Source organism: Bos indicus x Bos taurus, chromosome 25 (assembly GCF_003369695.1).
Source record: "Bos indicus x Bos taurus breed Angus x Brahman F1 hybrid chromosome 25, Bos_hybrid_MaternalHap_v2.0, whole genome shotgun sequence".
NCBI lineage: Eukaryota > Metazoa > Chordata > Mammalia > Artiodactyla > Bovidae > Bos > Bos indicus x Bos taurus.
In genome coordinates, this window is record NC_040100.1 from 4,736,335 (window position 1) to 4,749,523 (window position 13,189).

Genomic DNA, 13,189 nt, shown 5'->3' on the forward strand with positions numbered 1-13,189 from the left:
GACTGAAGCGACTTAGCAGCAGCAGCAGCAGCAGTGAAGTTTTAAATTTTGATGATTGTATTTTTCTATTCCAAAATGTGCATTCCGTTATTTTTATACTCTTCTTTTTGCTGAGACGTTCCCGTTACTTCCGGAGTGTTCTCCCTTACTGTATGGGGCGCATTTATAACAGTCTTCTTCAGGTGATCCTAGCGTCTAAGGATGACTTGGCACTGGCATCTGGCGGTTGTCCTTTCTCCTGTAAATCCAGGTTTTCCTTATTCTCTGTTTGCTCAGTGACTCTAGATTGTACCTTGTATTTTTTCATTATCTGATTCTTTGTCTTGTTTATAGACTCTGTGGAGCATGTAGATGTTTTCATCTCAGAAGGCATTAACCCAGTCGGGTTCAAGTCTCAAGTTCCACACAGCCTCCCTGGGTCTGGGGTCCCCTTTGATAGCCTTTGCTGTGCTGTGTGAACCTGTCCTGGGTGTGTGCCGCCCCTTGGCCAGACTGGGCCTCGGCAGTGGTCCCCCCGCAGTTCCACCACCAAAGCCTGGTGAGCTGCTTGGGGTCAGGCCTGCCCTGCGCAGCCGGGCTGAGACCCCTGCTCCCCGTGGAGCCCCTGGGCCGTCCCGCATCTTGGGCCTCCTCTCTTTGGTCCTCCTGCCAGAGGGCTGCGGTGTGGGTTACTACACTGCCCTGTGTGGCTGCGAGACCAGAGGACAGGGGGAAAAGGCAGTGGGGGTGGGGGTTCCCCTGCTCTCTGCCCCACGCCCGCTCCTCCAGCTTTAGATGAAGCTCAGCGCCCTTTGGATCACAGGCCCCGGGGTAGCTGGCGGTGGGAGCAAGAGAATGGGGGAAAGAGAAAAATCTGAAATTTCCTCTCCTCTTTTGTAAGCATCAGAAGACCGCCTTCTGCATCTGGAGCCAGAACCCAAGTGTCGGGGGTGGGGTGGGTGGGCAGGCTGTGTGCACAGCTGGCTTGGTGTCCTCACTCCAGCGTCCTCCCTGTCCTGCCCACTGTCCTCCTCCTCCTCAGCCTCCTGGAGCCACTTGATGTGTCTGCGGGGGTTCCAAGCCCATCCATGGGAGGGAAGGGGTGTGGACTCGCCCGTCTGCCCCAGGGTGGGAGGCACAGGTCACAGCTGCTCAGCCCGCCCCCAAGAGCAGGTGTGGGCCGTGGGCTGACGGGACTTGTGTTGGGCTTTTCAGGAAACCCCGACCAAAGAGCTGGGCCACGGCGGGGGAGCTGCACGCAGCCCCGAGCGGAGCAGCCCCGCGCCAGCAGCGGGCTCCCCGCACCTGAGCCGGGGCCTGAACTCCGAGAGCTCCACCGATGAAGAAGGTACTGCACTCAGGGGCAGGCTCAGAAGGCAGTGAAAGATCCATGGGGTGTGAACTGTTCTTGAGGATGACCCCACATACTGCTTTCAGGGACCCCCCTGACCTGGGCGGGGGGCAAGCCTGCGCGTGTGCACAGGGTGGTCTGTGGGCCCCGCCCTGTGCTCTGCTCCTCGGTGAGGAGAGGAGGGTGAGTCCTGGCTTACTTCCAGGTGGAGGCTTCGAGTGGGACGACGACTTCTCCCCAGACCCTTTCCTGTCAAGGACGACGAGTCACCTCCTCAGCTCCAAGCCGGCCCTTCAGACCTCCAAGTACTTTTCCCCGCCGCCGCCCCGCAGCGCGGAGCCCAGCTGGCCGCACGCAGCCCCGTACTCCAGGTTCTCCATCACCCCTGCCAGCATCGCCAGCTTCTCGCTCACGCACCTCACGGACTCGGACATGGAGCAGGGAGGTGAGGAGGCCGAGGTGCTGGGGCGGGGGCGCGGCTGAGGGGCTGTCCCGGCGTCCCAGAGAGCGTCATGCAGATCCCTCTGAAGGGCTCACAGCCCGGTGCTCTGGGGCCTGTTCTCCGCTTCCTACTGTCTCCGCCCCGCTGGGCTGGGGGACCAGGGCTGCTCCCCGCTTTCTTCTCCCTTTTCCCTTCTTGCTGTCAGCTCCTGTCTCCCCTCCCCGGTACCCCCCCAAGGGAAGGGCTCTGAAGAACACTTGGCCATGATGTTGGCCTTGAGCCCAAATCCACTGGGGCCCTGCCCCGGGAATGTTGATTTTACCTGGTCTTCGCATGACACCAGGAGGCCTGGGGCGGGGCAGGGGGCATGGGCGGGGCCCTTGGGGTGGTCGCTGGGCATATGGAGCCTTTTTTCCCCCACAGCTAGATCGGAAGATACCGGTTAGTAGGTACACTTTCTGATGTGGCGTCTGCAGATCAAACAATAACTCTGAAACATAAAGACCGCTTGTTTGTCCCCGGCCTCGCTGTGCTGATTAGATAGCGGCCGTCACCCCCGCTCTGCCGGGGCAGATGTGCGGCCCGAGCTCTGACACGGAGCCGCGTGTGAGTGCGCACACGTGTCAGCCGGAGTGCCTGCAGGTGCCGCAGGCAGCCAGGCAGGTGGCTGAGGGCCGCCCTTCGGGCTTCAGTTCCTCTTTCTACAGTGAAGATCAGACACCGTCCATGCTATTTTTACCTTTGATGATCCGTTTTAAAACCCAGCTTTGCTTGCTCTCCTTCTAGGAAGCAGCGAAGACGGAGAGAAAGACTAGGCGATGCCTAGGCCCCGCGGACCCAGGCTGTTCCAGCAGCGGTGCCCCGGGCCGGGACGAGGCCGTGGGCGCCTGGCCAGTTCTCCTGTACCGGCTGCCGCCCAGGCCTCCCCTGCCCACCGAAAGGGCTGGCGTGGGGGCTGTGGGCTCCAGGTGGCTTCCGGTTCCCACGTGGAGTGTCCTCCGCATACACACCTGTGTGTCCCGTTCGTGTGCAGGGCCCCGCGGACCACAAGGGGAATTGGCACCAGTGAGCCATATTTATTGTTTTTAAAGAAATCACTAATTGCTTTCTGTAATTGCACTGTGGATAAATGTCCTAAGAGTCCCTGATACTGTACAGAATCTTAAATTATTCAAGGAAAATAAGGCAGGTCAAGCTGGTGCTACCCACTAGTTTGATTTTTTTTCCTTCTGTTTTAGTTTGTTTGCTCTGCATGGTACTTGTAAAGCTTAAGTATTTTGAGTGTTATGTTGTCTTTAGAAATTGTTGGAATTGTACATATGGTACTCTTTCGTAAATGATAAATGATTCCGAATGTTAGTATTTTATGTTCTTATAGGAAATATTTTTGATGAGTCGAAAAAGACTGCTCTGTTTCATTGATTGAATGAAACACATCTCTGTCTGTTCTCTGTGAGGTGGTCTGTCCCTGTTGTAGATGAGGCTTCTCCGAGGAGCTGAAGGGCCTTGCAGCCCCTCTGTGTGATTCTCCCACTCGCCCCTCCCCCGACTTTCAGAAAACCCTCTTGGTACAAATCAACGGGTGGTTCCCAGAGCCGGTTGCAGTTGGCACGTCCAGCCCCCTCCCAGCTGGGGCCCGAGTCCCCTGTGCTGGGTTTAAGCAGCACAGGTGGCAGTGGCCTGGGGCCCCTGTGGTCACGCCTGCCTTCAGGCGCAAAGAAGCTGCTCTGCGAAGGGCTCTGGGAGCCAAGGCCTGTCTGGGCTCCTCCTGTCTGTGCACTCGAGGTGTTGAGATGCTCACAGCCCCCAGAGCCAGTCCGGATCACGTCTCGCCCGGGTGAGGCTGGTGTCTGGAACCATGGGTACTCACTACACCCCTTGACTGTGAGGGGGGACACGGACACCGGGGAGTCGCCACAGGCAGCCCGTCCTCCCTGTCGGGGCCTGGGGCGGCCCGAGTGGCCGTCACCCTGGGCTCACCTGCACTGACCCCTCCCTTCTGTGTTAAGCCCCCAGTTCTCCCCTTGCTATGAGAGGACCGAGCCCGTCCAGTGCAGTGTCGTGGTGTTGGCTGGAGCCCGGCGTCCATGGTGGAAAGCGGCCCTCACCCTGCGGTCCCTGAGTTCTGCTTTGCCCACAGCGGTGCAGCCGGTGCGGAGGGAGGCTGGCATGTGGACGGGGAGCCCCGGAGCATGGGTCCTGCATGCCGGCCGCTCCCCCGGGGTCTCCCATGCTGACGTGCTTCCCTGGTGTTAGCAGGACGCCGGGCCGACCCTCCAGGCCTCAGGCTGATGCAGGTGTGTTCGCTGGCGAGAGTTTCCGTAATACATCGTGACCTTCGTTATCAAGTCGGGCTTGCTCCCTTTTTACACTAGCAATAACTTTCCAGAGCAGGCCAACTCCAGGTGGCGGGAGCGCCCCTCCCCTCCCCCGTGTGAGCCCGGCACACTGCCAAGCTGGACCCGGGGACACGTGTGTCGAAAAGACGGCTAACAGGGCATTAGGAGGTAATTTTGCCAAAACTGTTGTAACTCTCAATTTCTTGCTATGGAGACTTCCTGTGTGTTCTGAGTTTTTACATCTACAAATCTTGGTTGAAAGAAAAATGAGATGCAATTACACTAGTTTCGTGGTTTGTTTTTTTTTTTAAATCATAGGTTTAAGGAGTTCAGCTCTAATGACTAAAATCAAGCAGATCCATAGTATATATAGTCTTATACAGTCAGCCCAGGGTAAATTTATTGATTCTCTGGGGCTGTACATTTTTCACTACGATTAAGGAGATTTTAACAACATAATTCCCATTTTAATTTAAGGTCTGTATCACTCATAAATTGCCAAAAACATTTTATACAAGGGGGTGGGTGCGGGGGTTGGAATAGTAGGTCTTAGTGTGGTGTTGCATGGTTGGGAAGATTTTATATTTATAATCACGTGAATTAACATGTTCTTTTGAAAAATCTCAAGCAATACACAGGAAATGATGTACAGGAAATTATGTAGATTAAAAATTTCAGCCCATTTTTGAGATGTCAGCACATGCTTTGTTGTTTGATTCAGTTTCGTTTTACTCAATTGGTTACCAGTAGTGGGTTTCTAAACCACTCCTGTTCTCAGTTACGCAGTGAAATAACATCGGTGGAATTCTCTAGATGATGTCGGTGAGGTTCATCATACCTGGTTCACAGCGGTATTTCCTGGCCTCCTTTGGGATCTGTCGTTCTTTGGGAGAGTTCACGTATCTTAAATCCCACGATAATCTATCCTTCACCTCCTCCCTAGCTAGGTGTTAACTTGTGTTACCCAGCGACTCAGTCACAAGCCAGAAAGAGAAGGGTAGGAAAAGTGCTCCCCCCAGATCCTCCTGAAACTTGGGCTGTACTGGGTGAGAAGCCATTCATCTTAAGGCTGAAGAAGCTCCAGGAAGCTGAATGGAGAACAGAACCCATCTGTTCTATTTTTAAATGTGCCGGCGATTGTTTCTATGGAAATGGATTTATCTCAGAAAAGTCTTTTTCTCTGTCTTGCTGCCATAAAACGCCTTTCAAAACCTCTTCCTTTTATCACCACCTCCCATGGGGTGTCTGTGGGGTTAATGACTTACTGCATGTTTGTCCTGAGGGCCCCGGGGCAAGGGAGGCAGCTCCGGGTTTTCTGAAAGTTCCACGAGTGAACCGAGTATGAGGCTGCAGATGGGGGCTTCGTCACCAGGGGCTTCAGAGCATTAGCCTTCTGAGAAGTAGCCTTAAGGCACGAGTGGGTGTAGGCAGTTACTTCCGATTTAAAACCTCAGAAACACTGTTCCTAAGTGGTAAGGGTGTGGGGGCGGGTTTGGCTCAAGTTTTGGCTCTCAAAAAGGAAAGCTGTCTTTAGTTACATAAGTGAGTTCTCAAAAGATGTGTTGACAGTATTGAATCACCAACAACCTGTTACGTGAATGGCTGGAACACGGTTAAGTTCAGGTTGGCACAGGCACAGACGGATGGCAGTCACAGACCGCTGTGAGTAGCCACTGCCTCATCCCAGCTGCCAACGCCCCGCAGGGCTGTCCCACCTCCGAGGTTTCACTGTTGTGTTTAGACTCGGTTGTAAGAGGTTCACGGCAATATAACAAGTTAATGAACTTTGAGTTTAAATTGTGTACATTTTTAAATTGTAAGATTTTTACTGTATATTGATGCATAGTGTGATTCAAATAAATTGCTTGTAATTTAAAAACTATTTAATATTCAAAATAAATATAGTTATATATTTATAAACTCTGTCGCTGCACTGATTCTGTGTTCCACTGTGTGAGGCCCGAGGTGGGTGGCCTGGCCCTGCCCCAGAGGATGCTGGGAGCCTGAAGCCCTGGGTCCCTTGCTGCCCTAGTCCCTAGAGATGGGATGCCCTCTGCTGTGCCATACCTAAACCCAGCCCCTTCCACCCTCCCGAGAGCAAGGATTTGTATAGTCACCGGGGGGCTGGTGGGTAGTGTTTGCATTGCTATAAAGTGTGTCTGTAATTCAAGGTGTTTGCACTTACGGATGAACTTCAGAAGCATTTTAATTTCGGAGATCCAGCCTCTATGGAGCTCTAATAAGCCCAGCGGCTAATCAGCTCAAAACCAGCCTTTCTGTGCCCTGAGTGGCCCCTCCTTAATGTCCTGGTCCCAGCTGCCACCAGCCGGGAAGTCAGCCTCCTTGTACCAAAACAGGGGTCTGGCCCCCTGTTGGTTCGGGTTACACCAACTGCGGAGTGGCCCTGGGCAGGTAGATGGAAGAGACCTGTGAACCCCCATTTGGAGAGCCCAAGGCGGGCAGCAAGGGACCCTGTCCCCGAGGTGCGGAGACAGCACCGACCCTGGGCCTGCAGGGCCCGAGTCCGGGAAGGGGTGGTAGCCCATGGTGTGTGCCACCGTGGGGTACCACCTGCCCTCCGGCTGCCTCCCTTCAGCCCCCAGGAACCCCTGAGCAGTTGCTGCCGTTAACACCGTTTAGTGCTGCCAAAGGTGAAGAAGCTGAGGCCAAGGGCGATTAAGCAGAGAAGGTAGGTGGCAGCCAGTTTTGAGCTCAAGCGGCCGCGCCCCGGAGACCTCCGAAGGAAAACCGCTGATCAGTTGTTGCCCGGTGATCCGCCCACCGGCGGCGGAGCAGGTGCCTCCGGCAGCCTCCGCCCCCTCGCACCTGGGCCGGCGCCGCGGGCTTGGCGGGCGGGCCCGCAGCCCGGGGTGCCGCAGGGGTCCTTCCAAACGTGGGGTGAGGGTGCGGGGGCGTCCGGGCTGCTGTTCTATCAGGGTGGCGGCCGCGGCCAGTTGGGGACCCTAGCATTACTGCCAAACGGCTGCTCCACGAGTTTGACTTTGGCTCGCAATCCCACGGCCGGGTGCTCCCCCTCCGGACCGGCGGGCTCGCGGCGAGGCCTCGGTGCTCCCATCCGACCCGCGGGCCGGGCTGCGGGGGCCAAAGCTCCTCCGGGCCCGGTCGGACCACCGGTTCCCCGCCCGCAGGTGCGCCCCCGCCCCCGCAGCCGGGCGGGACGCACGGACTCCGGCCCCGCCCCGCGCCCGCCCCGCGGGCTCATTTACATGCGGCCGCCGCCCCGCCCGGGTCGCCTAAAGCGACGTGTCCTTGTCCCCCGTGGGCAGCCCCAGCGCCTGCGGCCGCGGATCCCCAGGTAACGGGGGGTGGGGGTGCGGGTGGGGCGGCGGGGAGAGGACCCTGGGGCAGGACCCGGGGTGGCAACTGGAGGGGAAAACCTGGGTCGGGGGTTCGGGTCTGCAGCTCCCCCACCCCCCGGGGCCGCGGCCGTCCATCCCCGTGGTGGGCCTGGGGACTGCTGCGGGCTCTGGCCACCTCTGACCTCCTGACAGCCGCCTCAGGTCCACAGCCATTCTGGCACCAGTGTCCCTGTGTGTGTGACGTCTTGGGGGCAGGACGGCGAGCGTGGTGGGGCCGAGCTGCTGCCTGGCCATCCGGGCAAGCAGGAGGCAGCGTAGCCTCTGGCGGAGGGGCCGCACCTCTGGGTGGTCTCAGCAGAGTGTCAACAGGCCACCTAAGCTCAGTAGGCCCTCAGGCGGCAATGAGGGTCACGGGGCCAGAGAAAGGCCCAGGGGCAAAGCGTATCACCCACCAGATCAGGAAAACGCCTGAGGGGTCAACGTGAGGTCTAGCGGGGCCCGGGGGTGGGGGTGGGGTCATCTCAGCGCTGCGAGGTGAATGGGAAGGACTCAGGGGTCACTGTGCAATGAGTGGTCGGTCAGCTGCCACTGGGGACAGCTGCCCTGAATGTCCCCTGGCCTGCTGAGTGACTGCGGGGTGGCCTGTGTTCTGGATTTCAGCTCCAAAGGCCCGCTCCCTCTGAGAGCCACCACCTGCAGGACAACCAGTCTGGAGCCATGAAGACCAAGAGCCGGCCACCCCGGCGCCGGGCACCTCCACAAGACCCAGAAGCCACCCCAGGGGAGCGGACGCCCGACAGGCCACCGCCGGGCTCAGGAGGGCCGGACGCGACCAAGGCTCTGCGGAGCCGGACGGCGCGGGCGCAGGGGGCGCGGGCGGAGGGCGGGCGCCGGCGGCCAGGGCCGGGGGGCCGGCGGGAAAGCAGCGTCCAGCGGCGGCTGGAGAGCAACGAGCGGGAGCGACAGCGCATGCACAAGCTGAACAACGCCTTCCAGGCGCTGCGCGAGGTCATCCCACACGTGCGTGCTGATAAGAAGCTCTCCAAGATCGAGACCCTCACACTGGCCAAGAACTACATCAAGTCGCTGACCGCCACCATCCTGACCATGTCCAGCGGCCGCCTCCCTGGCCTGGACGGGCCGGGTCCCAAGCTCTACCAGCACTATCAGCAGCAGCAGCAGCAGGCTGCCGGGGGCACGCTTGTGGCCGCCGAGGCCCCGCCCGAGGGCCACCTGCAGAAATACTCCACCCAGATCCACAGCTTCCGAGAGGGCTCCTAGCGCACTGCCGGGGCCTGGGCCCTCCGTGCCCCGGGCTTGGGGTCCCGGATGCTTAGCGCCTCCCTGGACCCGCGCCGGCCCCCCAGGACAAGGCCGGGTGAATCGTGGTCTGGTCCAGGCCGCCGCTCTGGACAGCTCGAGGCCCAAAGCTCCTCCAGGTCCCAGGACCTGCTTTTTCATCGAGTAGGCAGGAGCGGGCCGGCCTTGGTCACTGAATTCTCATCACTCCCACTCTCTCCCCAGGCGAGGGGAAATTCCATGTACAGGGTTGCTTGGGTAAGTTCCCCTGTTACTGCTGAGACCCGGGCCCAGGGAGGAGGTTTCCCCCGACCCACACCACAGCCTCCACGTTCTGGGTAAACTGAGGCGCAGAGCAAACACAGCACAAGACCTAGAGGGGAGTAGGGCTGAGCGGAGGTGCTCAGAGCCTCTAGTTCAGCATCTGTCAGGTGGAAGCCCTTCAGATTTCTTCCTGCTGATTCTAAAGGGAGCTTGTCCAGCTAGAGGGCCGGGGGTCTCTGCTCCCTCCTGCCGGGTGGGGGCTCCTGACTGTGGAAAGTCTGCAGCCAGCGGTGGGGTGTTGAGGGCTCTGGAGACAGGACCGGGTGGGAGAGCAGAGACAGAGGCTGCTCAGGCCTGGTTTCCCTGGAGCGGTCGAGGGTCTACCCCTGCAGGTGGAGGGTCTGTCCCCCGCCTCCCTCAGGGTCCCCCCAGGTCTGCCGCTTGTTGTCGAATCTGTGGTCCTGTCCGTGGCAGACAGGGGTCTGGGCAGACAGTGGTCTGACAGACTTCAGGATGTTCCTGGGTCCTGGCTGCTCTCAGGGGCCCGTGTGGGGCCGCGGGGGCTCCCCTCCCCCACCGGGTGCTCCTCAAAGGTGGGCCTGGGTGGCCTGGCAGGTCTCCGCCGCCTCGGGCCAACACTTCCTCCTGTGGCATTCCCACCCCGCCGGCCCTGACGGGCTGGGTGACTCTGCTCTCAGCCCTGGCAGCTCGTCTCCCCTGTCCAGTTGCCCAGGGCCAGCCTGGGGAGGGGACGGGGCGGCCCTCAGGCGGGCGCCCCAGCCACAGGGGCTACAGAAAGGCTGGAGCGGGCCTAGAGCCCCCGGGGACCGGGCCCCTTGTGGGCACTGTGGGTAGGGGCTGAGCCCGGCTGGCGGGCGGAGGGGGGTGGTGGTCACAGCCCAGGACCCCTCCCCGATGGACGGGATAAGCCTCCCAGCCCTGACTGTCTGGACCCCAGCCGCTTCATGTCCTGCCTGTCTTGGCATCAGCCCTGGCTGCATCAAGGGCAGCAGGTGGTGCCCCTGGAAACAGCCATTAGGGGCTTCAGTTCCCACTTTCCAGGTCATCCACCAGCCGGACACCCGCCCCCTGCCGGCCACCGCCAGGCCCCAGGGCCAGGCCCTCTGGAAGGCCCGCCCGGGGAGGCCTGGTCCGGTCCCAGCCCCTCGCCCCAGCCTACCTTCAGCACGGGTGAGGACGGACCCCAGGTGCACCTGGCTTGTCCCCCAGGGGAGGCCACTCAGGAAGGTCAGTGGTTGGGGTCCACCAGTGGGCGCTGACGTCGAGGGCGACTCCGAGCTGGGGACAGATGGGGCCCCTGTGCCCCTGCTGTGGGCGGCGGGGCCGCCTGGAACACGGGACGGGAAGACACACAAGCCTGGAGGCTCTTTTCTGGCTGAGGAGGCCAAGTCAGGCTCAGCTGGTCCCTGAACTTGGTGAATGAGCCAAAGACTGAGCCAAAAGCACGGGGTGGGGGTGGCCCAGCAGAGGCTCCATGCAGGAGGTCATGCCTGGTGACCGGGGGTCTGTGGGTCACCACCTTGCAGGACAAGAGCCTTTGTGACTCTGTCTGTCCCAAACTGGCATCTGCTTCCCAGAGGGTCTCCAGGGCCCTGTCGTCTCCTCTGAGGCCGGAGTGCACCTGCCTGCCCTGTGCCCATGTCACGAAGGGGCCCGGAAGGTCCGGGTTCAGATTCGGACTGTTGAATATGGGGAGGGGGCTGGCTGAGCCTGCTGCCGGGTCTGGTCCGTTGACCCTCGACTTAGACTCCCAGCCCAGGCTGAACCTGTGAGGACGCCCGGCCTGGCCTTCCCAGGCTGTGTGTTTCCTGAAGTCGGAGACTCCCGCGTCCTGAGCCCGGGGCCGGCACCTGGGGCCACAGACCCGCAGGCAGACTAGACCTGCGTGAGCTCGGGGGCGCAGGGAATCCGGAACTGCGGCTTGCCTGTGGGGAAAACCTACCTGGAACTGCACGGCCAGTGCCCCTGCTGTAATTATGGTGGAAATGTTTCTTAAATGAGCCCAGTTTGCTTTCATGTTTCTTAATGGCCTCTTCAGATACTAATGAAACCAAAATAAAAGGTCCCATGGGGTGATTGGTGCTTTTGCCCCATGCTCGAGTGGGTGGGGAGCTGTTTTAATCATAGTGGTAGCATTAAAAAAAAAAAAAAAAAAATTATCATGTCCTTGACATTCTGGCATTAAGTTTTTATTGATAAAGCATCCAAGGAATCAAGATGGTTCAGTGATGCTGAGCTGGGGCGGAATGGGCGCCCTGGAGAACCAGCAATTCACAGCAGAGCAACAGGGCCACCGTAGAAGCAGCCGTAATGCCCACTTAGAGAGACTTGACAACTTGAGTGTAAACAGATAAGAGGGCGCCGACCCTTCACGAGCTTTCCCCGTGCTGCCCCCCAACTCCCGCCTCCTGGGCCCACTTTGAGGCGACCCAGCAGTGGCCGCCAGCTGTCCTCCAGTGCCCCCTGGGGGCACCCAAGGGACACCTCCTCAGAGTCAGCTTCTGGGCAGCAAACACGAGGCAAACAGCGCACAGCTGAGCCCTCCCGGCGGGCCTCCCGGGGCGGCCAGCGGAGTCGGCTCGTCAGGGTCTCAAAATGAGCAGAGATGGGACATGGGTTCGGACGAATCAAATCACCTGGTTGTGGGAGGCCGACTTGAGGCTTCAAGTGCACCGTTTTTCTGGTAAAAAGCAGCTGTACACTGGGAGTGGGGTCTCTTGTGGGTGGGGTGGGGGGGTGCCTCCCTAGGACTGGGCTCAGGCCTGCCGCCTCCAGGCTCCTCTCGAGGGCTAGTGGTCTCTACCCACCCCACCCCCTGCAACAGGATCTGCCATGAGAGGAGCCCCCCCGGCCCCCAACCATGCCTGGGAAAGGGTTGACTGAGGGCCGGGGATGCTGACCTTGCAACTGAACAGCAGGCCGGCGGTCCTCCGTCCACCCTGTGAAGACGACACCCCTCCCCAGCATTTATTTCCAACCCCTTCCTTAACTTAGGAAATGAAGTCCTATTTGCGAGCCCTGTTCTGAGAACTGACCGGGCCCAGGCAAAACCGTCCTGAGCCCCGGTGCCGTTTTTCCTGGGGGAGGAGGAGAGTCCCGATGCCATCTGGGGCCATCCAGGGCCGAGGGGGCTCCCTGGGTCCTCTTCCCTGGGGCAGTATTCCTGGAAGGCTCTAGGCTCCCGCGGCGAAAGGCAGGAGGCAGAGGGGCAGGGGGCAGGCAGTTGAGGCCAAGGCAAGGGGGCCCCCCACCCCACGTTCTCCCCACGGCCGGGGACACGCAGCGTCCACAGAGCTTCACATTTCTGGGCTGTTTCAGAGCCTCTGAGACGGCCGTGACCTCAGGCCAAGTTCTCTGCATGGACTCTAGAGTCTGGGCCTGGTGACGCCACCCCCCAGATCCACGTTTCGGGGTGTTCTGCGTGAGCACGGCTCCGACAGAAGTTTCACATCAACGTTGGTCTTTGGCGCCCAGTGCCACGGCTGCTCCCAGTGAGGGGAGGCGGCCTCAGCAGCAGACGGGGCCGGGGGTCTGCCACGGGCCACCGGCCACGCTCGGGGGCTGCCCATTCTGCTTGCTGGCTGGCTTCTGGGATGAACTCCTGGGGGCCCTGGTGGCACTGGCCCGGATGGAGAGGTGATCCCAGCCACCCTGGGAGAAGAGAACAGAGTCACCCAGGGCCCACCCCCACCTGAACCCTGAGTGCCTGGAGACCCCAGCCAGCACAGCCGCCCGATGCCTGCTCACCCCGATGCCGTAATCCCAGCCCTGCCCCTTGGGCTCCAGGGACTGCACGCCCGTGCGGCGACACACGGTTCCGCGGCTCAGGCTGTGGCTCCCCTGGACTTTGTCAGCGATGACCCAGACCTGGAATAGAGACCTGCTGAAGCCCACTCCCTCCCCCTCCTCGCGGCACAGGGTCCATGGGGACAGCAGCAGGGGTGGGGGGACCAGAACGGGAACCAGACCCCACCTAGTCCCCGCCCCCAGGGGGAGCATCCACCCTCCATCCCCGTCTCCCCAGACCTGGTCCAGGGGCCCCACAGACACATGGCGCACGTTGTTGGACACGTGCTCCCAGCTGTCGCCCTGCGGGTGGCTGGGCGTGACCCCCTGGCGGTACCACAGGTTCCCTAGGAGAGAAACGCAGTGGCGTGAGACCCCAAGCGTTCGG

General features: G+C 60.2%; 3 protein-coding genes across 11 annotated transcripts in view; 2 read left to right on the plus strand and 1 right to left on the minus strand.

Annotated features, from left to right (window-relative positions):
• Positions 1–6,031, plus strand: part of LMTK2 (lemur tyrosine kinase 2) — a 75,073-nt gene extending 69,042 nt beyond the window's left edge. For all 3 annotated transcript variants that reach the window (XM_027528125.1, XM_027528126.1, XM_027528127.1), the window contains exons 12-14: positions 1,195–1,327; positions 1,536–1,775; positions 2,559–6,031. In XM_027528125.1, coding sequence (XP_027383926.1) covers positions 1,195–1,327; positions 1,536–1,775; positions 2,559–2,587 — 402 coding nt within the window. In that variant the 3' untranslated portion in view covers positions 2,588–6,031. The remainder of the gene's footprint in view (positions 1–1,194; positions 1,328–1,535; positions 1,776–2,558) is intronic.
• Positions 6,032–6,981: 950 nt separating this feature from the next.
• On the plus strand, positions 6,982–11,091 carry BHLHA15 (basic helix-loop-helix family member a15). Its single transcript, XM_027526826.1, has 2 exons — positions 6,982–7,427; positions 8,092–11,091. Exon 2 carries the CDS (start codon positions 8,149–8,151, stop codon positions 8,710–8,712), a length of 564 nt encoding a protein of 187 aa, XP_027382627.1. The 5' UTR covers positions 6,982–7,427; positions 8,092–8,148; the 3' UTR covers positions 8,713–11,091.
• A 97-nt stretch (positions 11,092–11,188) lies between these two features.
• TECPR1 (tectonin beta-propeller repeat containing 1) overlaps positions 11,189–13,189 on the minus strand; it is a 28,707-nt gene continuing 26,706 nt past the window's right edge. For 6 of the 7 annotated variants that reach the window (XR_003508604.1, XR_003508605.1, XR_003508603.1 and 3 more), the window contains 3 exons: positions 13,042–13,148; positions 12,763–12,882; positions 11,189–12,666 (listed from right to left, as the gene is read on the minus strand). Coding sequence is in view for 3 of the 7 variants with exons in the window: in XM_027526823.1 (XP_027382624.1) it covers positions 12,523–12,666; positions 12,763–12,882; positions 13,042–13,148 (371 nt within the window). In the remaining 4 variants the exon portion in view is untranslated. Of the gene's footprint in view, positions 12,667–12,762; positions 12,883–13,041; positions 13,149–13,189 lie in introns of those variants that run through there. The other variant, XM_027526825.1, reaches the window with a different exon arrangement.

What these genes read in the sequence shown, in the direction of transcription:
- BHLHA15 (XM_027526826.1), top strand. Translation starts at nt 8,149, where the DNA reads ATGAAGACCAAGAGCCGGCCACCCCGGCGCCGGGCACCTCCACAAGAC.